Here is a 19682-nt window from a genome sequence, read left to right as displayed (position 1 = left end):
GATGAAGCGGAAATGGTAATTGTATGAATGATTATCACACGCAATTTTGCAAATAATGTGGTATCGGAAATGCATTGTCGCTGAAATCCCAAAAGTAAAAAGATGCGCATTAATGCTTCTTTGTGACCACTTTAATGGCGGTTTTTGTGTGATGTCATGTGAAATCATTACATGTAATTACACAATTTTTCAGGACTATTCCCAGGAGAAACACCCAATCTCCATCGTGTGATAAACTCCTAAGGCCATATCTGCTTTTTCTTCGCAGCTTGCTTCACAATAGGGCTGCCAGAGTGAGAACTGGAGTTGCGTAATGGTTGTGTGGAAGGGGTAACTTCACCAGGTGTTGCTTGTTCCCTGGTTGCATGACCAACTTTGTTGTTGCTGTGTGCCTTCAAGTTGTTTCCGACATATGGTGATCCTATCAATGGGTTTGCTTAGTAAGATTCGTTCAGAAGAGGTTTGCCATTGCATTGCCCTGAGGCTGAGACAGTGTGACTTGCCCAAGGTTGCCCAATGAGTTTCATGGCTGAACTGGGAATCGAACCTTGGTCTCCAGAGTCATAGACCAGCACCCAAACCACTACACCACACTGCATGACCAGCTAAGCCTGCTGAAATTCTTTCTTCACAACATCTTCTCTCTTCAGTTTTCAGTTTGGTAACCAGTGTGGTGAATCACAGAATAGAATCCTAGAGTTGGCAGAAACTCCAAAGGTCATCCAATCCAACCCCATTCTGCCAGACAGGAACACACAACCAAATTACTGTATATATTCATGTATAAATCTACAAATTTTAGTTAAAAAATTGACCTCAAAATCTGGAGTGACTTATCCAAGGGTCAGTATTAGTACTGTACTTTAACTCTTATTTTAAAAAATGAACCATCCCCTGGTGAAAGGCAAGAGCATAATCTGTCCTGGAAGCACTGACACACCTTTCTTCCCTCATTCATCCAGCGTTTAGTGTGAACACAAAAGCTATGCCTGCTAGAATTTTCTAAGTCCTTTGGCACTGTTTAGAATGATCCTCTGTTACATGGCCCTAAATTTTACTCTTGACTTATCCATGGGTCATAACAAAATCCATACTTTTGTCCCCAAAACCTGCCCTCAGCTTATACATGAAGTTGACTTGTAGTTGAGTATGTATGGTACTCCTGACAGATGGCCGTCCAAGCTCCGTTTAAAAACCTCCAAAGAAGTAGGCTCCACCATACTCTGAGGCAGTCATGGTTGAACTGTTCTCACCATCAGAAAATACTTCTTAATGTTTAGGTGGAATCTCTCGCTCTCTCTCTTTTTGGAGTTTATCAGACGCAAGTTTTTGGTGATTTTTCCTGCCCAAAGAGTAATTTTTGCGCCACCAACATTGCACAATAAAGTGATAACGCGATGTTCTTCCAGACGTCATTCATTTCTATGGGAGCCCGTTGCACAACGCTTCCGTAGTTTTAGCGACATTCCTCCCCTTTTTGGGCACTACAGGAAAAAAGGGAAGTCCGGCATTTGTCTCCCGTTATCCTTTGTAATGCATTGCGAAATGGTTTGGTGTGGTAGGCAGCAACGCAACGCAAACGTTACTGATTGCAAAGTTCCCATGATGCTGAGCTGCTTTTTCACCCCATTCCCTTCCGGTGGCCTTCCTTTTTCAGGGCAACCCTGGGGGAGGGGTTTTTGAGTGTATATATATAAATATATATATAAATAAATGTGTGTTCTGCATGAATATGTGCAGAGATACATTCTTTGCGCGAATGCAAACGTGCATATATATGTGTGTGTGTGTGTTTTGCCTTGATGTGTGATGGAGGAATACATAGGATGCTATAAATTAAGGGGACCCTGAAGGGTCATCAAGTCCCCCCCTTCTTCTGAAGGAATACATAGGATGCCAGAGAGATGGGAGGGACCTCAAAGGGTCATCCAGTCCAGCCCCTTCTTCTGTCCTGAAGGAATACATGTGAATATAAAAATGTGTGTGTGTTATCAGCTATTGTGGATACTGTGAATATGCAGAGAAATGTTTATTGGTATGTGTCTCTGACATATATGTGTATATATATATGTATATCTGTATATAGAAGGCTAGAAATTGAAGTGACCCTAAAAGGTCATCAAGCCCATCCCCTTCGTCTACCCTGAGGGAACACAGTGGAGGCTAGAAATTGAAGGGACTCCCAAGGGCCCTCCACTCCTGCCCCTTATTCTGTGCTGAAGGAAAACATAGGATGCTAGAAATTAGAGGGAGCCTTAATGGTCATCAAGCCCATCCCCTTCTTCTACCCTGCAGGAACACATAGGAGGCTAGAAATTGAAGGTACCCTTAAAGGTCATCAAGCCCATCCCCTTCTTCTGCTGTGCAGGAACACATAGGAGGCTAGAAATTAGAGGGGACCTAAAAGGTCATCAAGCCCAGCGCCTTCTTCTGCCCTTCATGAACACATAGAATCGTGGAGATGGGATACATGCGCTGCCTTAATCATGTATCCACCTATGCAAACATGCTCCAATTATTACAGAACACAAGGTAATAAGAAAATATTTTATTTACAAATTTACAAATGGAAATGTATAACAATGGGCGAAAAATAAATTACAACCGGCAGCTGTTACATCACAGCTGCCGGAGGGAGGGGGGGGGCCACTCTCATGCACTCACATAGCAAAGGAACACACAACATAAACACAAACAGTAATAAATTATCAAATAAATTACACCCGTGGCCTGTTCCTTCACAGGTCACGGGGGGAGGGTGGGGGGGTGGGGTATGGTAAATAAATGAAATAAATAACAGCTAAACTAAACATTATTGCAGGCTGTTACAACACAGGCACTGTACAGGGGGGGTGTCACAGGGACAGAGGACCACACGCACACACACACCAAAACCAAAAATATAACCCATAACATCTTCATGACATTACATCAAATAACATAACATAACATTTCATCAATGTTGATGTGAATGCGGTGGGGTGTGTGGTGGTGAGCCTGGTGGCGCATGTGGCAGTGACCCTGGAGAGGCATGTGGCATGCTGCCTTCAGGGATGCGTGGTGGTGAGGATGGTGGGCTGTGTGGTGGGCTGCTGTACATACAGTAGTTCGACAGCCACACACTCTGCCTGTCCATCCTGACATGCGCCTGGGCAATGGCACCTGCCACCAAATCAATACGCCTTTTTCCTGGAATGGTAAAATTATGTGGTTATATTATGGTTGTTCATTTCTCCCAACCATCCCAACATTTTAAGGGTTGGGGAGACTTACCATCCTGCATCTCGCCCTCCAGCTTTGATATGCAGGCTGCCAACCCTGCATTATCGCCCTCCACCTTTGCCACACGTGATCTTAAGGCGGCGTTTTCCTCCTCCAGCTGCCTTACGCGGGCGCCAAGATGCAAGGCCTGGTCCTCCGGCACAGCCTCTGGGGATTGGGCCGGCGCATCTGGTGAGTGAACCAAGGACTCTGGTGATGGAGACGGTTCCTTGGGCGATTGAGCCAGGTCCTCTTCTCCAGCAACACCTGGAAAACAATGAGAACATAGTTTCAGCTAGTTGCCTTCACTCTATGGATGTACGCACAAACACACAAACATATCTATATCGAAATTCAAAATAACCTGAATAGACTTGAAAGCTGGGCCGAAGCTAACAAAATGAACAATCCCTGGTTATTTTGGGGACATTATCAGGCAACGGTATTTTACAGACTTAGTTCAAAGTATCCATGTTTATTGTGCAGAGACAATCGTTGAAGGACTAGAAGAAGCTCCACCTACCAATGCACTCAATGATGCTGCAGCAGCCATCCCTCAGCCATCAAGAGCCCTTGGAGGTAGGTTGTGATGTCAAGAGATTATGTAATTGGAAGTGGACAGTCAACATCCTTACCATACACTTTTACTCTGGTAGTTCTGCAACAGAGCAAAGAGTTATACCCATTGTATATGTCACATATATTCCCCGTCTGCATTCCAAAGTTCCATGATTTGTGCATGTAATGAACGCTCCATTTATCGAATGTAATACAGTGGCACTCCACATTACAGTGCAACTGACATCCCTGTCATCTTCTTGTCTGCAGTGCGAGCTGATGGAAGGGAGAGGCCTCCCCTGGTGCAGGAACCACAGGTGCAGGAAGAGCCAGAAGAGGCCAACACATTGTGAACACCATCATTGCCCATGGAAGGGAACAAGGGAGAGTGTTCATGCGGCAGACCAGTGTGCTTGCAAACAGGCAGCACAGGCAGTGGCAGCGCGAGTACGAGCTAATGCAGCGCTGGACAGACGCATTCGAAGCAGACACAAGAGAAGGCAGGCGGGAAAGCATGGAATTCAGGGACAGCTTTCATACAATGGCCACCTACACGGGTATGATGGCAACCTATGCAGGAGAGATGTTGGCAGAGCAAAGGTCCTTGGCAGCCTTAGAGAAGGAATATCTTAGGGCCAAAATCCAAAGGCCTCTCAAAATGCGATGGGACAACCTGGAGGGGCTGACCTTTGCCGGCCAGCAAAGAGGAGAAAGGGTCCATTGCATGCAAACCTCACACCAGAAACCCCAACCCACACCAGGGTGGAATACCCCTATAATGTCAACATTGAGGCTACTCAGAGCCAGGATGACATTGTGCCAGGTACCCAGATGATACTGTCTGTCTCGGAATCCGAATGCGCTGGGACAAGCACCGCTCCAAACAGAGGGAAGAGAGTTGTGAAGAGGAAACAAATATACTCTCCATGACACTGGAACTGTATTTGCTAGCCCTTCACATACAGCATATGTACATCGATTAATCACTACAGGTCGTGGACATCGTTGTTTGACTGTTTGGTTTGGTTGTTCCTCCAAGGGAGTAGGTTTTCTTCTGTGTTTGCACTTTGCAAGGTGTATGTTTATGTTAAAGTTGCACTATTCCTCTGGTGACAGGGCTCATGTTGTACCTCAGCACACCAAAAAACACCCCATGAGGAAAGCATAATGCTATTATTCATGGGGCCATGGGCAATGTTATATCAGTGTCAATGTTTGCTACAGTTTGATTTTATATTGGTTGGTTTTTCCATTGGACTTAAAATAGTATATGTTTACTAAAGGTTTACAATGATATTGTTTTGCTTTGCCTTTTTTTTTTTTTTTTTTTTGGTTCTCTTGTACTCATAACACTTTCTGCCACAATACAACAATGTTTGCCAATGTATTGCCAACTGTTCCTTTTAGGAAAAGATAGATTGTTGGATGAATGGATAGATGGACTTGTTGGCTACATGTCGGAGAGTGACAGATAGATACAAATCAGAGCTACTTACATTGGCCATACCTCTGAGGCTTGCTGTTATCAATATCACCATTGTGATCATCATCAATATCATTGTGTAAACATGGGAGACTAGTTGCCAGCCAAAGCACAGGACAAACACACCACTGTCTCGCCTTCATAAGCAGTGCATGCATGCCCCAGAAACTTGTCGATATCAAATGCGCCTTCCTCGTCGTCATCACTATCATATTATAAGCAAGGCAGGCTTGTTATGATTAAATACATAAAGAGGACACTGAAAACACACTTTGGAAAGTCTCAGAATCTCAGCTTGGGAGTCAGTGAGCATGGGCCTCAGAAGCTGGCTGAGATAGATTTCACCATCTTCAACAGCATGTAAGGTACTGACCAATGGGCAGACAAAGGCAATGTTCCGATGGTAAAACCTGGAGGAACACTTCTACATGTGAAACGGATATAGAAGTCCAGGGCCTGTTACAGACAGCCAAAATAAAGCTGCTTCGAGTCACAGTGGAGGTATGGTGTTTCAATGATGCATGCGTCTTAAGAGTCCAGAAGCCACACCAAAGCCAAACTCGTGGCTTTGGTGCGGCTTCTGGACTCTTAGGACGCATGCATCATTGAAACACCATACCTCCACTATGACTCGAAGCAGCTTTATTTTGGCTGTCTGTAACAGGCCCAAGTTGCACACAAATCGAACATGTGTGATGCAGCAGCTAAAAAGGCCAATGAAATTTAAGCCTGTATCAATGTCTAGATCAAGGGAAGTGATAGCTCCACTCTATTTCCTTAGCTTAAGTGCTGCTTTCTAATCTATAAAGGTCATTTTGATTCTTGATGTTGTCCTCTGGGGTATGACCTTCTTCTCCTAGTTTGGTGTCATCTGCAAATTTAATAAGTCTGCGCCCAATTCTTTCACCAGAGTCATTGCTAAAGATGTTTAATACCACTGGGCCCAGGACATATCCCTGTGAGACCCCACCGATCACTTCTCTCCTGGAAGAAAAGGAGCCATTGAGGGACATCCTTTGGGTTCTGCCAGTCAACCAATTACAAGACCATTTTAACAGAAACAGGGCTGGAAGGGAGGAGGGTCATCTTTCTATTGATAACTGCCAGGAACATTAGGTCAATGAACCTTAAATAAGATTTTTTTACTGCATGTGAAAAGTGCAGTCATAACAGTGTAGCCATGTGGCCCGATCCCCAGCCATGCTGGAATTCGCTATCAAACCGCACACAACAGGTGTTTAAGCTTCTGTTTAAAAATTTCCACATAGGGAGACCGTGCCACACAGTTAAGGAATGGGTTCAACCTTGTCTCAATCTGTTCTTACTGTCACAGTGTTCCCCCTAATGTTGAGGTGGAATCTCTTTTCCAGTAGATTGGGACTCTTTCTCTGGGTCTTGCCCTCTGACGAGGCAGGAAACAAACAACCTAAATCCTCTGTATGACATATCTTTAAAAATTTTCACAAGGCTCTCGTTTCACATCTCAACTTTCCCTTCTCCAAGCTAAACATACCCAGTTCTCTCAGTCTCTGCTTATAAGGCACCATTTCCTGATCCTTGACCATTTTAGTTGTCCTCCTCAGGACATGTTCCAGCATAGAATCATCTTTTAACTTGCCTTGACTGATTTGTTAGATAGCCCTTGCTATAGTGGGATATTATCTTTTCTGTTCTACTGATCGAACTGAGCAAAGAAAGCAAGACATTCTGTAAAGCATCCATTATGGGCACCCTTTTAAGGTTGTGATATATGTAACAATCCAAAGCAAGTCTCACCTTGAAGGTAGCTTATTTCTCTGAGCAGAAGCTGGCAGCTATGACTACTGGTGCATACGGAGCTGGAGCTATATGCATATATATATATATATATATATATATATATATATACATACACACACACACACACACACACATATATATACACGCATACAGTCACAAGTGTGTGTTCACATATAAATACGGCATTACACGTTTGGCGGTTCCACCATGTATACACATATGTATATGTATATACGCACAGTGGCACGGCCAAAAGTGTAATTACGTATTTAGATGTGTACACACACATCTGTCTGTATAAGTGTGTCTGTGTGCGTGTATGTATATACACTCACACACAATGTGGTAGTGCCAAAAGTGTAATGCCGTATTAATATGTGTATTATTATTATTATTAACCTTTATTTATAAAGCGCTGTCAATTTACACAGCGCTGTACATAGAAACTTTTAGTTAGATGGTTCCCTGCCCGCAGGCTTACAATCTAAAAAGACACGACACAAAAGGAGAAGGGAGAGGTGGTGGGGAAGGGGATCTGTCTTTTAGAGTGTTTGTGTATACACATCTAATTATGTAATTACACTTTTGGCTGTGCCACTGTGTGTATATACATATACGTGTGTGTGTGTGTAAATATATATATATATATATATACACACACGCACGCATGCACGCACAAACATATGCAGGCATGTCCAGATTTATCTCCTTTCGTCTAAGCATGAGCACATTTCTGTGTATAGATGTGTGTTTGTGTACTGCTGTACATGCACCATAACACTTTGGACTACAGGACTGCATATTTACCTCTATAAGTGTGCACATTAGGATATACATATACACATGTTTCTGGTACTTATATATGTATGTTTGTGTTTTATGACATTGGACACGGGCACACCCTGATATTCTTATCTGTGCATTTTTGTCAAACAGACCGTGTGTGTGTGTGTGTGTGTGTGTGTGTGTGTGTGTGTGTATACCAGCTCCATAGTCCTGAATGTCAAATGTTCTCATGCATCTGAGTTAGTTAAATCGTGCAGTTGTTCAAGCAAAATATTAATGAAGCAAGAGTTATCTGACAAGTTAAAACAACACATATTTTGCTTCACACAGCAAAAGTATTCAGTTGGGCTACAGAGGTGTATTGCAGAGTCACAGGCAGAGGTGACTGTTACTGCTCTTTGACTCCTGGAAACATCCAGCGTAGAAGGATGTCAGTGAACAGAAACAAGCCCGCGCAGGCTGCACTGTGTGCTACCAGACAACTTGGCAGGAATAGATGTAAAAGTTTGACTGTTACAAGTAAAAAACAATCCAAGTGTCAACAAAATATGGACATATAAATGAACTCTCTTTCCACAAACAAACATTTTGATCTCTCCTTTGATACCACCAGGCTGAAAGGGCTCCACTGTTCTGACATAATTAACCTACTCCAATAGTTAGCCTAGATTTACAGGCTAATACAAAATACAGTGTTCAGCTAAGGCAAGGGCTATCTAACAAATCAGTCCTGGCTTCCCTCTTGTTTGTTAAAGGGGAGTAAGAGGAGAAGAAAAAGGAATAGGATGCCGAGGAGGAAAAAGAACAAGGGAAACTGGGGAAAAACTGTAGATGAGGAGGAGGAAAAGAAAGAAGAAGGGAAAGAGGCGAGGGGGTGTGTGAGAAAGTACCTTACTAGTAAAGGGGGGATGTGTTGAAAGGGGGAGTACACCAAATACATCTAATTAGAAAAATACAGGAACGAGTGAGAAAAAATAAGTCGCATGAAACGTTGAGCACACACGAAGCATTATACTGTAGATGCACCTGTCAAAAATGAAATGGACAAGATTTTGATGATAACGTTATTTATTTCTAAAAACAGGAGACAGCAACCAACGTCGTCTGAAAATCTAACTGCTTTTGCAGGTTTTTTCCAGTTTAAATTCAGTTTCTACACAGGATCTGTCCCGTGTGATAAACTCCTGGGCGTTACTAATGAGTTCCCCCACTATATATTTCTCAAAGAGTTTTCTGCCATTTCTTAAGTTTTGCTTCTTGTACTAATAATAGGATAGATGGGAACATTATATTGCATTATATCCAGTCATTCCAGGTATCATTTATCCTTTCAGTTCAGCTTCTTGTTTTCATCACTCACCAGTTTTCAGGAATACACTGAGTTAGCTCCTCCCTCCATTCCTGCTTTATTAATCCAACATCGTCTGGAATCTTTATTTCTAACTTCTCACAAAGTTCAATCAGCGTTTTCTTTATTGTGGGAACCAGTTTATTTGCCTTAGTCAAATGATGATTATTATTATTATTCCCAAAACTGGGACACAAGGCAGCTTACAACCTAAAAATACAATACATCAAAAAACATACAAAAGGTGAACATTAAAACGGAATTAAACTGTTCAGTTTTAAAGGGAACACCCCATTCATGTATAATTCCAGTTTTCCTTAACTTTTCTGTGCCACTCCTCCAATTCTTATTTCTCCACATTGTTTCTGGTGTTAGGGCTTGATATACCACATATTCCCTTTATCCTGCCAGCTCTCTGGTTTTACTCCAGACTTTATATGTTTGTGATTTCTTGAGATATCTGTTACAACTTATTACAGATTGAGTCTCCCTTATCTGAAATGCTTGGAAAGAGAAGTGTTTCAGATTTCAGATTTTGGAATATTTGCATATTCATAATGAGAAAACTTGGAGATGCGACCCAAGTCTAAATACGAAATCCATTTATGTTTCATATATAACTGATACAAATAGCTTAAAGGTTATTTTATACAATATTTTAAATAATTTTGCGCATGAAATAAAGTTTGTGTTCCCTGAACCATCAGAAAGAAAAGGTGTCACTGTTTCAGCCACCCCTTAAAATCATTTCAGAGTTTAGAACATTTTAGGTTTTTGGATTAGGGTTGCTCAACTTGTATTACATCTTGACTGAAACATTTTCATTCTCTGGGTATTGTTTGATGGTAAAGACGTGGTTTTCTTCCCTCTATGGCTTCCCATCTGCATGAGTTACTTGATGACGAGTGAGCTGTGTCTTCCAGTTGAACTCCTTTCCACACTCCAAGCATTTAAAGGGCTTAATGCCTGTGTGCACTGCTTGATGATGAATGAAGTACGGCTTGTCTGAGAAACTTTTTCCACACTCCAAACATTTAAATGGTTTCTCTCCTGTGTGAGCTGCTTGATGGCGAAGGAGGTATGTCTTCCGACTGAAGCCTTTCCCACATTCCAAGCATTTAAAAGGTTTCTCCCAAGTGTGAGACATCTGATGAGAAAGCAGCTGCGTCTTCTGAATGAAACACTTTCCACACTCTAAGCATTTAAAAGGTTTTGCTCCCGTATGTATTGCTTGGTGATGAACAAGGTATATCTTTCGAATGAAGTCCTTCCCACAGTCTAAACACTTAAATGGTTTCTCTTCTCGGTGAACTTCATGATGACGAGTGAGGTATCTTTTCCGACTGAAGGTCTTTCCACATTCCAAGCATTTAAAGGGTTTCTCCTCTTTATGAGTTGCTTGATGACAAACAAGGCTTCTCTTCCAACTAAAACTTTTCCCACACTCCAAGCACTGAAATGGCTTATCCCCTAAATGGACAGTTTGATGAGAAATAAGGTAAATCTTCTGGCTGAAGTTCTTCCCACACTCCAAGCACTGAAACGGTTTCTCACCCGTGTGACTTGTATGATGACGCGTGAGACTCCTCTCCCACCTGAAACTCTTTCCACATTGCAGGCATTTAAATGGTTTCTCCCCTGTATGAGTTCTCTGGTGACAAACGAGGTTTGCCTTCCGACTGAAACCTTTGCCACATTCGGAGCATTTGAAGGGTTTCTCCCCTGTGTGGGTTGCTTGGTGAGAAAAGGGAATCCTCCAACTGAAGCATTTTCCACACTCCAAGCATTTAAATGGTTTCTCCCCTCTGTGAGCTGCTTGATGACAAGTGAGTGTGGTCTTACGAGGGAAGCTTTTCCCACACTCCAAGCATTTATATGGTTTCTCACTGGTATGCATTGCTTGATGAGAAACTAGCTGTGTCTTCTGAACAAAGCCCTTTCCACAATCTGAGCATTTCAAGTTTTTTTCTCCTGTGTGAACTGCTTCATGAAGTGTGAGGTTTTTCTTCCAGCTGAAACTCTTTCCACACGACAAGCACTTAAATGTTTTTTCTTTTCTTTTTATTCTTTCATGGGAAGTCAAACAAGTTTTTCCACAATCACCATCTCTGATCAATTTCTTCCCTGTTTGAGTACATTCACTCCTTTCCTCTCCCATCTGTGTTATTTCCTGGGCTGAAAACCTATGGATGTTCTCACTCTGAGAAGCAGGAGCTTTGTTCCTGCTCTTCTTCTGAGGGTCAGTTTTTGTCCTCTGCCTTTCCTTCTCTTTGCAGTTAGTTCTTTGAAGAAAGGACCCATTTGGTTCTCCTTCATCATTTTCTTGTTCACCTCCACCTTGAAAGGACAGAAACAAATGGTTATTGCTCAAGCCAGGGAGAAACAGACACTCAAATCAAAGGAATAACATGCATTATGATTCATCTGAGCCTCTTCATTGCTCCTCCTGAGATATCTGCTCCCGAATCTCCGTTATCTGGAATTCCAAAATCCAAAATATTCCAAAATTGTCCACATGGGTGTCTGAGGTCCAATCCACACTGAAGAACAATCTGGAGATCTCTGACAGAGAAGGCTAAATATCTAAGAAAACTGCAAATCCCTGAATTCACTAGCATTGAGCCAGGGCAGTTAAAGTGGTTTCAAATTACATTATTTATGCAGTGTGTTTTAGCACTGAGATAATGACACCTTTGCTTTGTAGTGGTTCAGTGTACACAAACTTTTGTTTCATTCACAAAATCATTAAAAATATTGTCTCTAAAACGACCTTGAGGCTATGTTTATAAGGTCGATGCTAAACATAAATGAATTCCATGTTTAGATTGGGGCTCATCTCCAAAATTTTGGATTTATTTGGGAGCTGCCTTGGCTCTCTTTCTGGGAGAAAGGCAGCCTAGAACTAAAATAAATAAATAAATAAATAAATAAATAAACAAACAAACAAATAAACAAATAACTTTCCAAGACATCTCATTATATGTAGGCAAATATTCTAAAATCTGAAAAAATCCAAAACTCAATACACGGCTGGTCCCAAGCATTTTGGATAAGGGACACTCAAGTTCTGACAGCCTTAACAACTGGAGGATAAATTTCTTTTTACTCTTTCAACCGCATCATATCCTTTTTTGTTGTTTCTTTTAAATCATAAACCTAGGCAGGGCTCTCTGATATATTTCTGATTCTGAGCAAGCTTTTCCAGGAGCAGTGTTACTAACACATCTGCTGCAGCTATTTTCAATAGAATGGGTGGGCTACATGTGGCTTTCCAGATGTCTTTGGACTGCAAAACTCACAAGCCAATACTAAGAGGTTATAAGGGTTGCAATCCTACAGTATACAGAGGGAAAGCTGAAGGAAAGAAATTAGGTTCTTGTATTTACTCCAGAAAATTTAACCAGTAATGATATCCAGCTCTTAACAGGTGCAATTAAAGATTTGTTTGACAGCAGATAAGCCTGAAATCAGAGAGGAAGGCACAATAGCACAATTTAGAAGAAAATCAATTAATTTCAGCAGACAATGTACAGTGTGAGTACCCCTTATCCGAAATGCTTGGTACCAGAAGTGTTTTGGATTTCAGATTTATTTTTAATTTTTATTTTTATTTTGGATTTTGGAATACCTGCATTCGTATATACTTACATAATGAGTTACATTGGAAATAGGATCCAAGTCTAAATATAAAATTATGTTCTGAACAAATTCTGAACCTTTGGACAACTCAAAACTGAGGACCTAGAAGTGTCAATGGGAGTAAGAAAGGAAAATCTGTCTGCTCCTGGCAAGTAGATAGAGTGTCTCACATTTTAGCTCCTCACTTTCCTTAAAAGACTAAATGACTGAACACAACCATAACAGATGTTGGTGGAGGCAAAACAGGCCTTTTGGGTGGATGGTGGGGGACAGACACCTGTTTTTGGGGTGGGGAGGGGTACTCCACCCAGTGGTCTCTACTTAAAGCACATCTGAGCCTGATTCTAGAAACCACCCAACTTGGGGAAGTCTACAGTGGCTTTTTAACACTTGTAAACCAATCTGATGAACAAGGAGAAAGAAGGAACCTTACCCAGAGAGGACACCATCCCAAAATTCTCCTCCATCACTTCTCTATGAAGGGCCCTTTGGTCTGGATCCAGTAGGGACCACTCCTCCTCGCTAAAATCCACAGCTACCTCCTCAAAGGTCACCTGAAGAAAGACATATTATCTGTAAGTGAAAAATACTAGCCTTAATAAGAATTTAGAGATCTTGTAGCACATTTGAAACTAACTGAAAGAAGTTGGCAGCATGGGCTTTCGTAGACTACAGTTTATTTCCTCAGATGCATTTAGACCCTAAATGCGTAGAAGGAAGTAGACTGAAGTCTACAAAAGCTCATTCTGCCAACTTCTTTCTTCAGGTAGTCTCAATGGCGCTACAAGATCTTTCTACATCCTGATTCTACAAACTTGCACGGCTATATTTTTGAATTCTAGCCTTAATAGAGGAAACTACTGATTTTATCAAATGTGGCTTTTAAATCAGCATAAAAGTTGGGAAATAGCACTTTTGGCAATACCCATCACACAAAGCTCTATCTGTCTTGTTGCTGCCTTGTCCTCAAAGCATTGTTAGACCGCACCTTAGCACTGACAGAGAAAACTCGCCTATATGTTCCCAACAGCACTGGTGTAGTGTTCAGGTGTGATATGTTCCTCTTGTTGCAGTTGTGAGATTGGGCAGTGCTATCATGGTATCAGTGTCTCTCCCTCCCCCTCTCCCTTTAATAGGGAGAATAGTGGTCATGTGATAAATTCCTTTGTGAAGACACAAATCAACAAATTTATGTCTGCACATAGGGCATTTTCAGACACTTTATGGGACGAGTGTGGAGGACACAAAGGAAAAGAGAGAGGTTCTGTCAGACTTGGAAAATGACCAAGGCTCCAGGACAACCAGTCTGCCCCTTCTCAACCCTCCAGGGCTTCTTTCTCTTACCTGATCCAGACTCATAGAAGTTGTTCTGGAGGGGCTATTATGTATTGGCTGTGTGCTTCTTCCATCTCCTGTAGGAGGCACAAAAGTCAGAAGGAAACATCCTTAGAAAAATCTCTATTTCTGATCAATATGTTTGTAGAATGGCATAAACAGAACCAATTTTGATAAACTCAGAGTAACTGAAAATTTGGCGTGGTGGTGGTGTGCCTTCAAGTTGTTTCCGACTTATGGCAACCCTAAGGCAAACTTATCACTGTCTACATGACCAGCACCAGTGTAGGACAGCCTGCTGAGCAGACCTTAACCGTCACCTCAAGCCCATTCCTATAGTGCTTGATGTTTCTCTCCAGGAAATAGTCCCCATGTTACAAATAGGCTCCCAGACTTGAGACTTGACTTGAAAGTATCTTTCAAAGACCTGAGACTCGACTTGGACTAAAAGTCTTGAATATGTCACTGTGAAATTCAATATTTAACTCAATGCATGTGCAGATTTTACACATAAAAATGTTTTGGAGGAAGAGGAGGAGGAAAAAGAAGATGAGGAATTAGGGCCTCCAAGGGGTTGTGCAGACAGCCCCTTAGGGGTGGCCTCCAGCCGCCCCTTTTACAACCAGATCAACCACACACCGCAGCCCCGATCTGGCCTTTGCAGGGTAGAAAAAGGAGCCACCAGAAACAGTTCTGCTTTGCGCCCTGCAAAGGGTGCGATAGCTGCAGTGCCGCAGCTTTATCACACATCTTTGGTGCAGCATCATGTATGTGTCCAACATCACCTCTCTCTATGATACCAGATTCTCCAGATTGCTATTTTGGCAATATAAATCCTTCCATTATTTCAATGGGGCATTTGTTTGAAACCAGCTCCTCCCAATGCATTGTAACATAAGTCCAGTCTGCAAAATGTAGAGGCACTGAAAAGGAAAGGGCTCTTTCCTCCTTACCACAAGAGCTACCTTCTCTGTTGTCCTCTTTTAGGGTCCACCTGGTGTGTGCACTCTGTTTGGCATCTGAGAGAGACTTCTCTGCTTCGGAGGCCTCTTCTGCCAACAGGCCCTGGAAGAGAATGAACATAGAGGTTTGCAACAAGAGAAAGGCAAGGAAAAAATTGTGTAGGACAAGAATTGGGGTGGAGTCAAAGCTAACATATTGGAAAATGGAGATGATTCCTGGATCTTTAATGTTTGTGTATAAGACATTGTGGCATAATGGCTTGAATGCTGGATTATGACTCTGGAGACCAGGGTTTGATTCCTGCTCACCATGACAACCCACTGGGTGACCCTAGACAAGTCACACTCTCTCAGTCTCAGAGGAGGGCAATGGCAAACCTGCTCTCAACAAATCTTGCCAAGAAAACTCCATGATGGCCTTAGGACCACCAAGACTCAAGGGCACACAACACACACAACAGAGGATGGTATTTCAATTTCAGTTTTCACAGCTAAGTGGGGAGTTTATTTACTTATTTATTTATGGGATTTATATCCCAACTTTCTCCAAAAATGGGATTCATTTGGGATTTGGACTAGGATTTGAAACCTAGTCTTTTGGACCCCAGTTGTTTTTTGTTAGTGTGTGCCCTTCAAGTTGTTTCCAACTTAAGGCAATCTATCATGGAGTTTTCTTGTCAAGTTTGTTCAGAGGGGGTTTGCCACTGCCATCCTCTAAGGCTCTGAGACTGAGAGAATGTGACTTGCCCAAGGTCACCCAGTGAGTTTACATGGCTGAGCCAGGATTCAAACCCTGGTCCCCAGAGCCATAATCCCGTGTTTCTCTTGCTGGACCCTGGTCTCCAGTCATAGTCCAACATAAACCACTATGGCACAAGCGTTACTGTAAGTCAGAAATCATTTTATGATTCTATGATTCAAAAGTACTATGATCTTTCTCACCTGCTGCCTTTCTTCCTTGATCTCTTCTGACCGACTCAGGAGGAAACCTTCAGCCAGAGCCACCGCCTGGGAAGTGGTCTCTGCTCCACATTCTCTCACCCATCTCTCTATGTCTGAGGGCATGATGGTCAGGAACTGCTTCAGGATTACCAGGTCCAGCATCTGGGCCTTTGTGTGTCTCTCTGGCTTCAGCCAAGCCCGGCAGAGAGTGTGGAATTTGCTGCAAATCTTTCGAGGACCTTCTGCCTTATCATAGCAGATCTCCCTGAAAGGCTGTGGCTGCATGTCTGAAAGGAGCATGTCCTCAGCCAGCTTCTTCTGCATGGTCCCATCCCAGAATTTGCCGTTGCTCCTATAGACCAAATGGTCGCAGGTCCTCCCAGGTGGCTGCAGAAGCTCCTTTTCCTCCTCAATTTTACCTTATGTCAATCAATGGGCAAAATGACAAAATCTTACAAAAGAAACCAAGGTGATCAGCAAATGAGCTACTACGAATATTTTAAATTTTAAGGAAATTTGAAATGTTAAAATGCTAATGAATTTTTTTACCATGACATTTAACTCAGAACATTGCTCCAGACTGAGCAAAAACCTCCCACAATGCAGTTTTCCTTCCCGTGGCTTTTTTCTGAACAACTCCTTCTCTCTTTGCCTTTCCCTGCTCATACCTTCCACTTCCCCCTTTTAACATGGATATTAAATTATACATCTGGTAGTGAAACAGGCATGGTTCCCTACTCACATCTCTGGTTGCTGCCACACTGCAGAAGTGAAGTTTGACACTGCTTTAACTGTCCTGGCTCCATCCTATTGAATACTGGGATTTGCAGTTTGTCAGGGCACCAGAGCTCTGAGAGAAGACTAAATAGCTCACAAAACTACAAATCAATGAATTCCATAGCTTTGACCCATGGTAGTTAAGCGGCGTCAAACTACATCTGTTCTGCAATGTAGAGGCAGCCTTTGAAGGATTTAGTTTTTTTTGCCAGATGTGCACCTTGTGTCTTCCTGGACTCCCAACTTGCGACCCCGTGTATAGAGTTAACATCAATGCTCCACTTAAGCACTGAAAGCATTGGGCTTTCATGATTTGTTAGCATAGGAGAATGAGTAAACAGCTTAATAATCTTGCAGGCTATTTTATTATAAAAAATTATGATCACACACACACACACACACACACACACACAGAGACACACAATTCTCTTTGGGAAGGAACTTAGAGTGCATCAATACTTTAGAAATAATACATTTTGACACCACTTTAACTGCCATGGCTCTATCCTACAAAATCCTGGGATTTGTAGTTTTGTGTGGCACCAACATTATGGCAGAGAAGTCTAAAGACCTTATGAAGCTACCAGTCCCAGGATTCCGTAGGAAAAGCAACAGTACCTAAAAGAGGTGTCAAAATGCATAATTTCTACAGCGTAGACACACCCTAATTTCTTCACCAAAGAGAGGGTTTATGTATGTGTGTGTGTGTGTGTGTGTGTTCATAAATACATGTTTATAATTTGTAATTACATATACCAGTGTGTGTGTGTGTGTGTGTGTGTGTGTGTGTGTGTGTATTTCAAGATCTCTTTTCACTCTTTGCTCCTTTGGTTCAGGTTATCTGGCTCCCTGCCCAGAACTAGCTGGTAAGCTGTTACATCTTACACAAACACACAACATTTTTGCTTTGCACAGACCTGCTTATTTCCTTCATATTATTCTTTACATCTTGTAAAACATGTACTCAGTTAGGGCTCAGCCTGCAGCAGGAGGCAAAGATCTCTAAGACAACTACTGAACTAACAGAGGCTGGATGGCCATCTGTTTTGACAGTGTCTTTGTGACTGGCAAAATGGGGTTAGACTGGATGGCTCTTGGAGAACTCTTCCAACTCTAGGATTCAATTATTTTGACAGTAAGAGCTGTTTGACAGTGGAACACACTCCTTCGGAGAGTGGCGGGCTCTCCTTCTGTGGAGGTCTTTAAACAGAGGCTGGATAGCCATCTGTCACAGGGGGTGCTTTAATTGAGAGTTCCTGCATGGCAAGGGGTTGGAGTGGATGGCCCTTATGGTCTCTTCCATCTCCAGGAGTTTATCACACAGAAGGTGACTTGGAAAAATCCCGTGCTGAAACGGGATTTTAAAATCCAGGTGTCGTTTGTCAGATGCATTGGTGTGAAAGAGAAATTACGTGAAAGTAACTCAAGCTAAAAGCTCCTTTGTAATTTTGGAATTTAGCGAAAGTAAAAAGGAGCTGGTTTTAACGACTTTGCGTTTGGGTTATTTTCACGTTATTTCTCTTTCATGCAAACATGGTCTGAAAAAAATCCCATAAATGTGGGTTTTTTCAACTTTCCACTCAGGTTAACCCTGAACATTATCTGAAAAACAACCTACAAATGTTGGTTCTTTTCAGTTTAAATTTAGGTTCTGCACAGGATTCGTCCTATGTGATAAACTCGATTCTGTGATACTGAACTAATAGAGGCTGGGTGTCCATCTGTTGGGATGGCTTTTGAGGTATATTCTTCTCTGGCAAAATGGGGTTGGACTGGATGGCCCTTGGGGGTATCTTCCAACTCTAGGCTTCCATGATTTTGCTGCCTGAGAGAAAGATAGCACCCTTTCCTCCTTCAGAGTCAGCTGGGAGGTTCATGCTACTGTTGCCACTGCCTCTCATCTTTTTCTTGGGAGGTTTCTCCCATCAGCTGTTCTAGCTTTTCCAACCTTGTTCCAAGTGCATCTCTCTCTGGATCTCCTCCTCCTCCACCACCCAAAGGCAGAGAGGGGATCTCAGCCTGCCAAGGGCAGGGAAGACAAAAGCAAGGCCTCCTCTTCCCCATCCCCCTGGACACAGAAAGTGGGGCTGAGCAGAGAGGCATGATCAACTCACATTCCTTCTCTGGAAAGCAAGAGCCACCTTCTCTGACTCTTCCAAATCCCTCTCCTTCTCCTTGCAGCCACCTCTTCCTTTCTATGGAAAGTGTCACCAAGAAGAGAGATTGCCGGAAGAGGCAGAGCCTGGTTGGGACTTTAGTCCCTTTTTACTCTCTAGGATTTAATCTTCTTTAGTTTAACCATGAGCAGGCTGAACTGATGATCACTCTGGGCCTGACAGCAAGTGCATTGTGTATCACACGCAGAGTAGGAATAATCTCAGAGGCTACATCTGCACTGCAGAATTAACTTTCAGCATGACTTAAGAAACATGATTTGACATTTATATAAGTGTTTTTAGTTTTTATTTTGTCTTGAATGCCCAACATTTTGTGGTGCCTTGTCCTCCTTTGCAGTTCGGTTTGGATGATATCTGGTCTCCCTGCTTTAACAGCCATGGCTTAATGATATGGAATGCTGGGATTTGTAGTTTTGTGAGACATTTAGCCTTCTCTGCCAGAGTGCTTTGGTGCCACAACAAACGACAAATCCCTGGATTCCTTAGGATGACTCCAGTATCAAAGTGCACTGCAGAATTGACAGTTTGATGCTGCTTTAACTGACATGGCTCCATGCTATGGAATCATGGGATCTGTAGGTTTGTGAGATATTCAGCCTTCTCTGTCAGTGAGCTCTGGTGCCACAACAAATGAC

The 19682-nt window shown here is 42.4% G+C and overlaps 1 protein-coding gene across 1 annotated transcript; it reads right to left on the bottom strand.

The window, feature by feature from the left end:
* Nucleotides 1-8940: 8940 nt before the first annotated feature.
* Nucleotides 8941-19063, bottom strand: LOC149320572 (uncharacterized). Its single transcript, XM_089504131.1, has 6 exons — nucleotides 18985-19063; nucleotides 16094-16512; nucleotides 15143-15254; nucleotides 14199-14266; nucleotides 13288-13408; nucleotides 8941-11552 (listed from the first exon to the last, which is right to left on the bottom strand). Exons 2-6 carry the CDS (start codon nucleotides 16415-16417, stop codon nucleotides 10084-10086), a joined length of 2094 nt encoding a protein of 697 aa, XP_089360257.1. The 5' UTR covers nucleotides 16418-16512; nucleotides 18985-19063; the 3' UTR covers nucleotides 8941-10083.
* Nucleotides 19064-19682: the final 619 nt, after the last annotated feature.

This window comes from Sceloporus occidentalis, unplaced genomic scaffold (genome assembly GCF_023333645.1).
Source record: "Sceloporus occidentalis isolate IW3139 unplaced genomic scaffold, rSceOcc1.0.p SCAF_1, whole genome shotgun sequence".
Classification (NCBI taxonomy): domain Eukaryota; kingdom Metazoa; phylum Chordata; class Lepidosauria; order Squamata; family Phrynosomatidae; genus Sceloporus; species Sceloporus occidentalis.
The sequence above is the reverse complement of the archived record's forward strand: the minus strand, read 5'-3'. Positions and strand labels throughout refer to the sequence as shown.

Coding starts and splice junctions, on each gene's coding strand:
- LOC149320572 (XM_089504131.1), bottom strand. CDS start 16,417: ATGCAGAAGAAGCTGGCTGAGGACATGCTCCTTTCAGACATGCAGCCA. Junction 15,255..16,093: donor TCAAGGAAGAAAGGCAGCAG/GTGAGAAAGATC, acceptor ATTCTCTTCCAG/GGCCTGTTGGCAGAAGAGGC. Junction 14,267..15,142: donor CAGAGAAGGTAGCTCTTGTG/GTAAGGAGGAAA, acceptor TGCCTCCTACAG/GAGATGGAAGAAGCACACAG.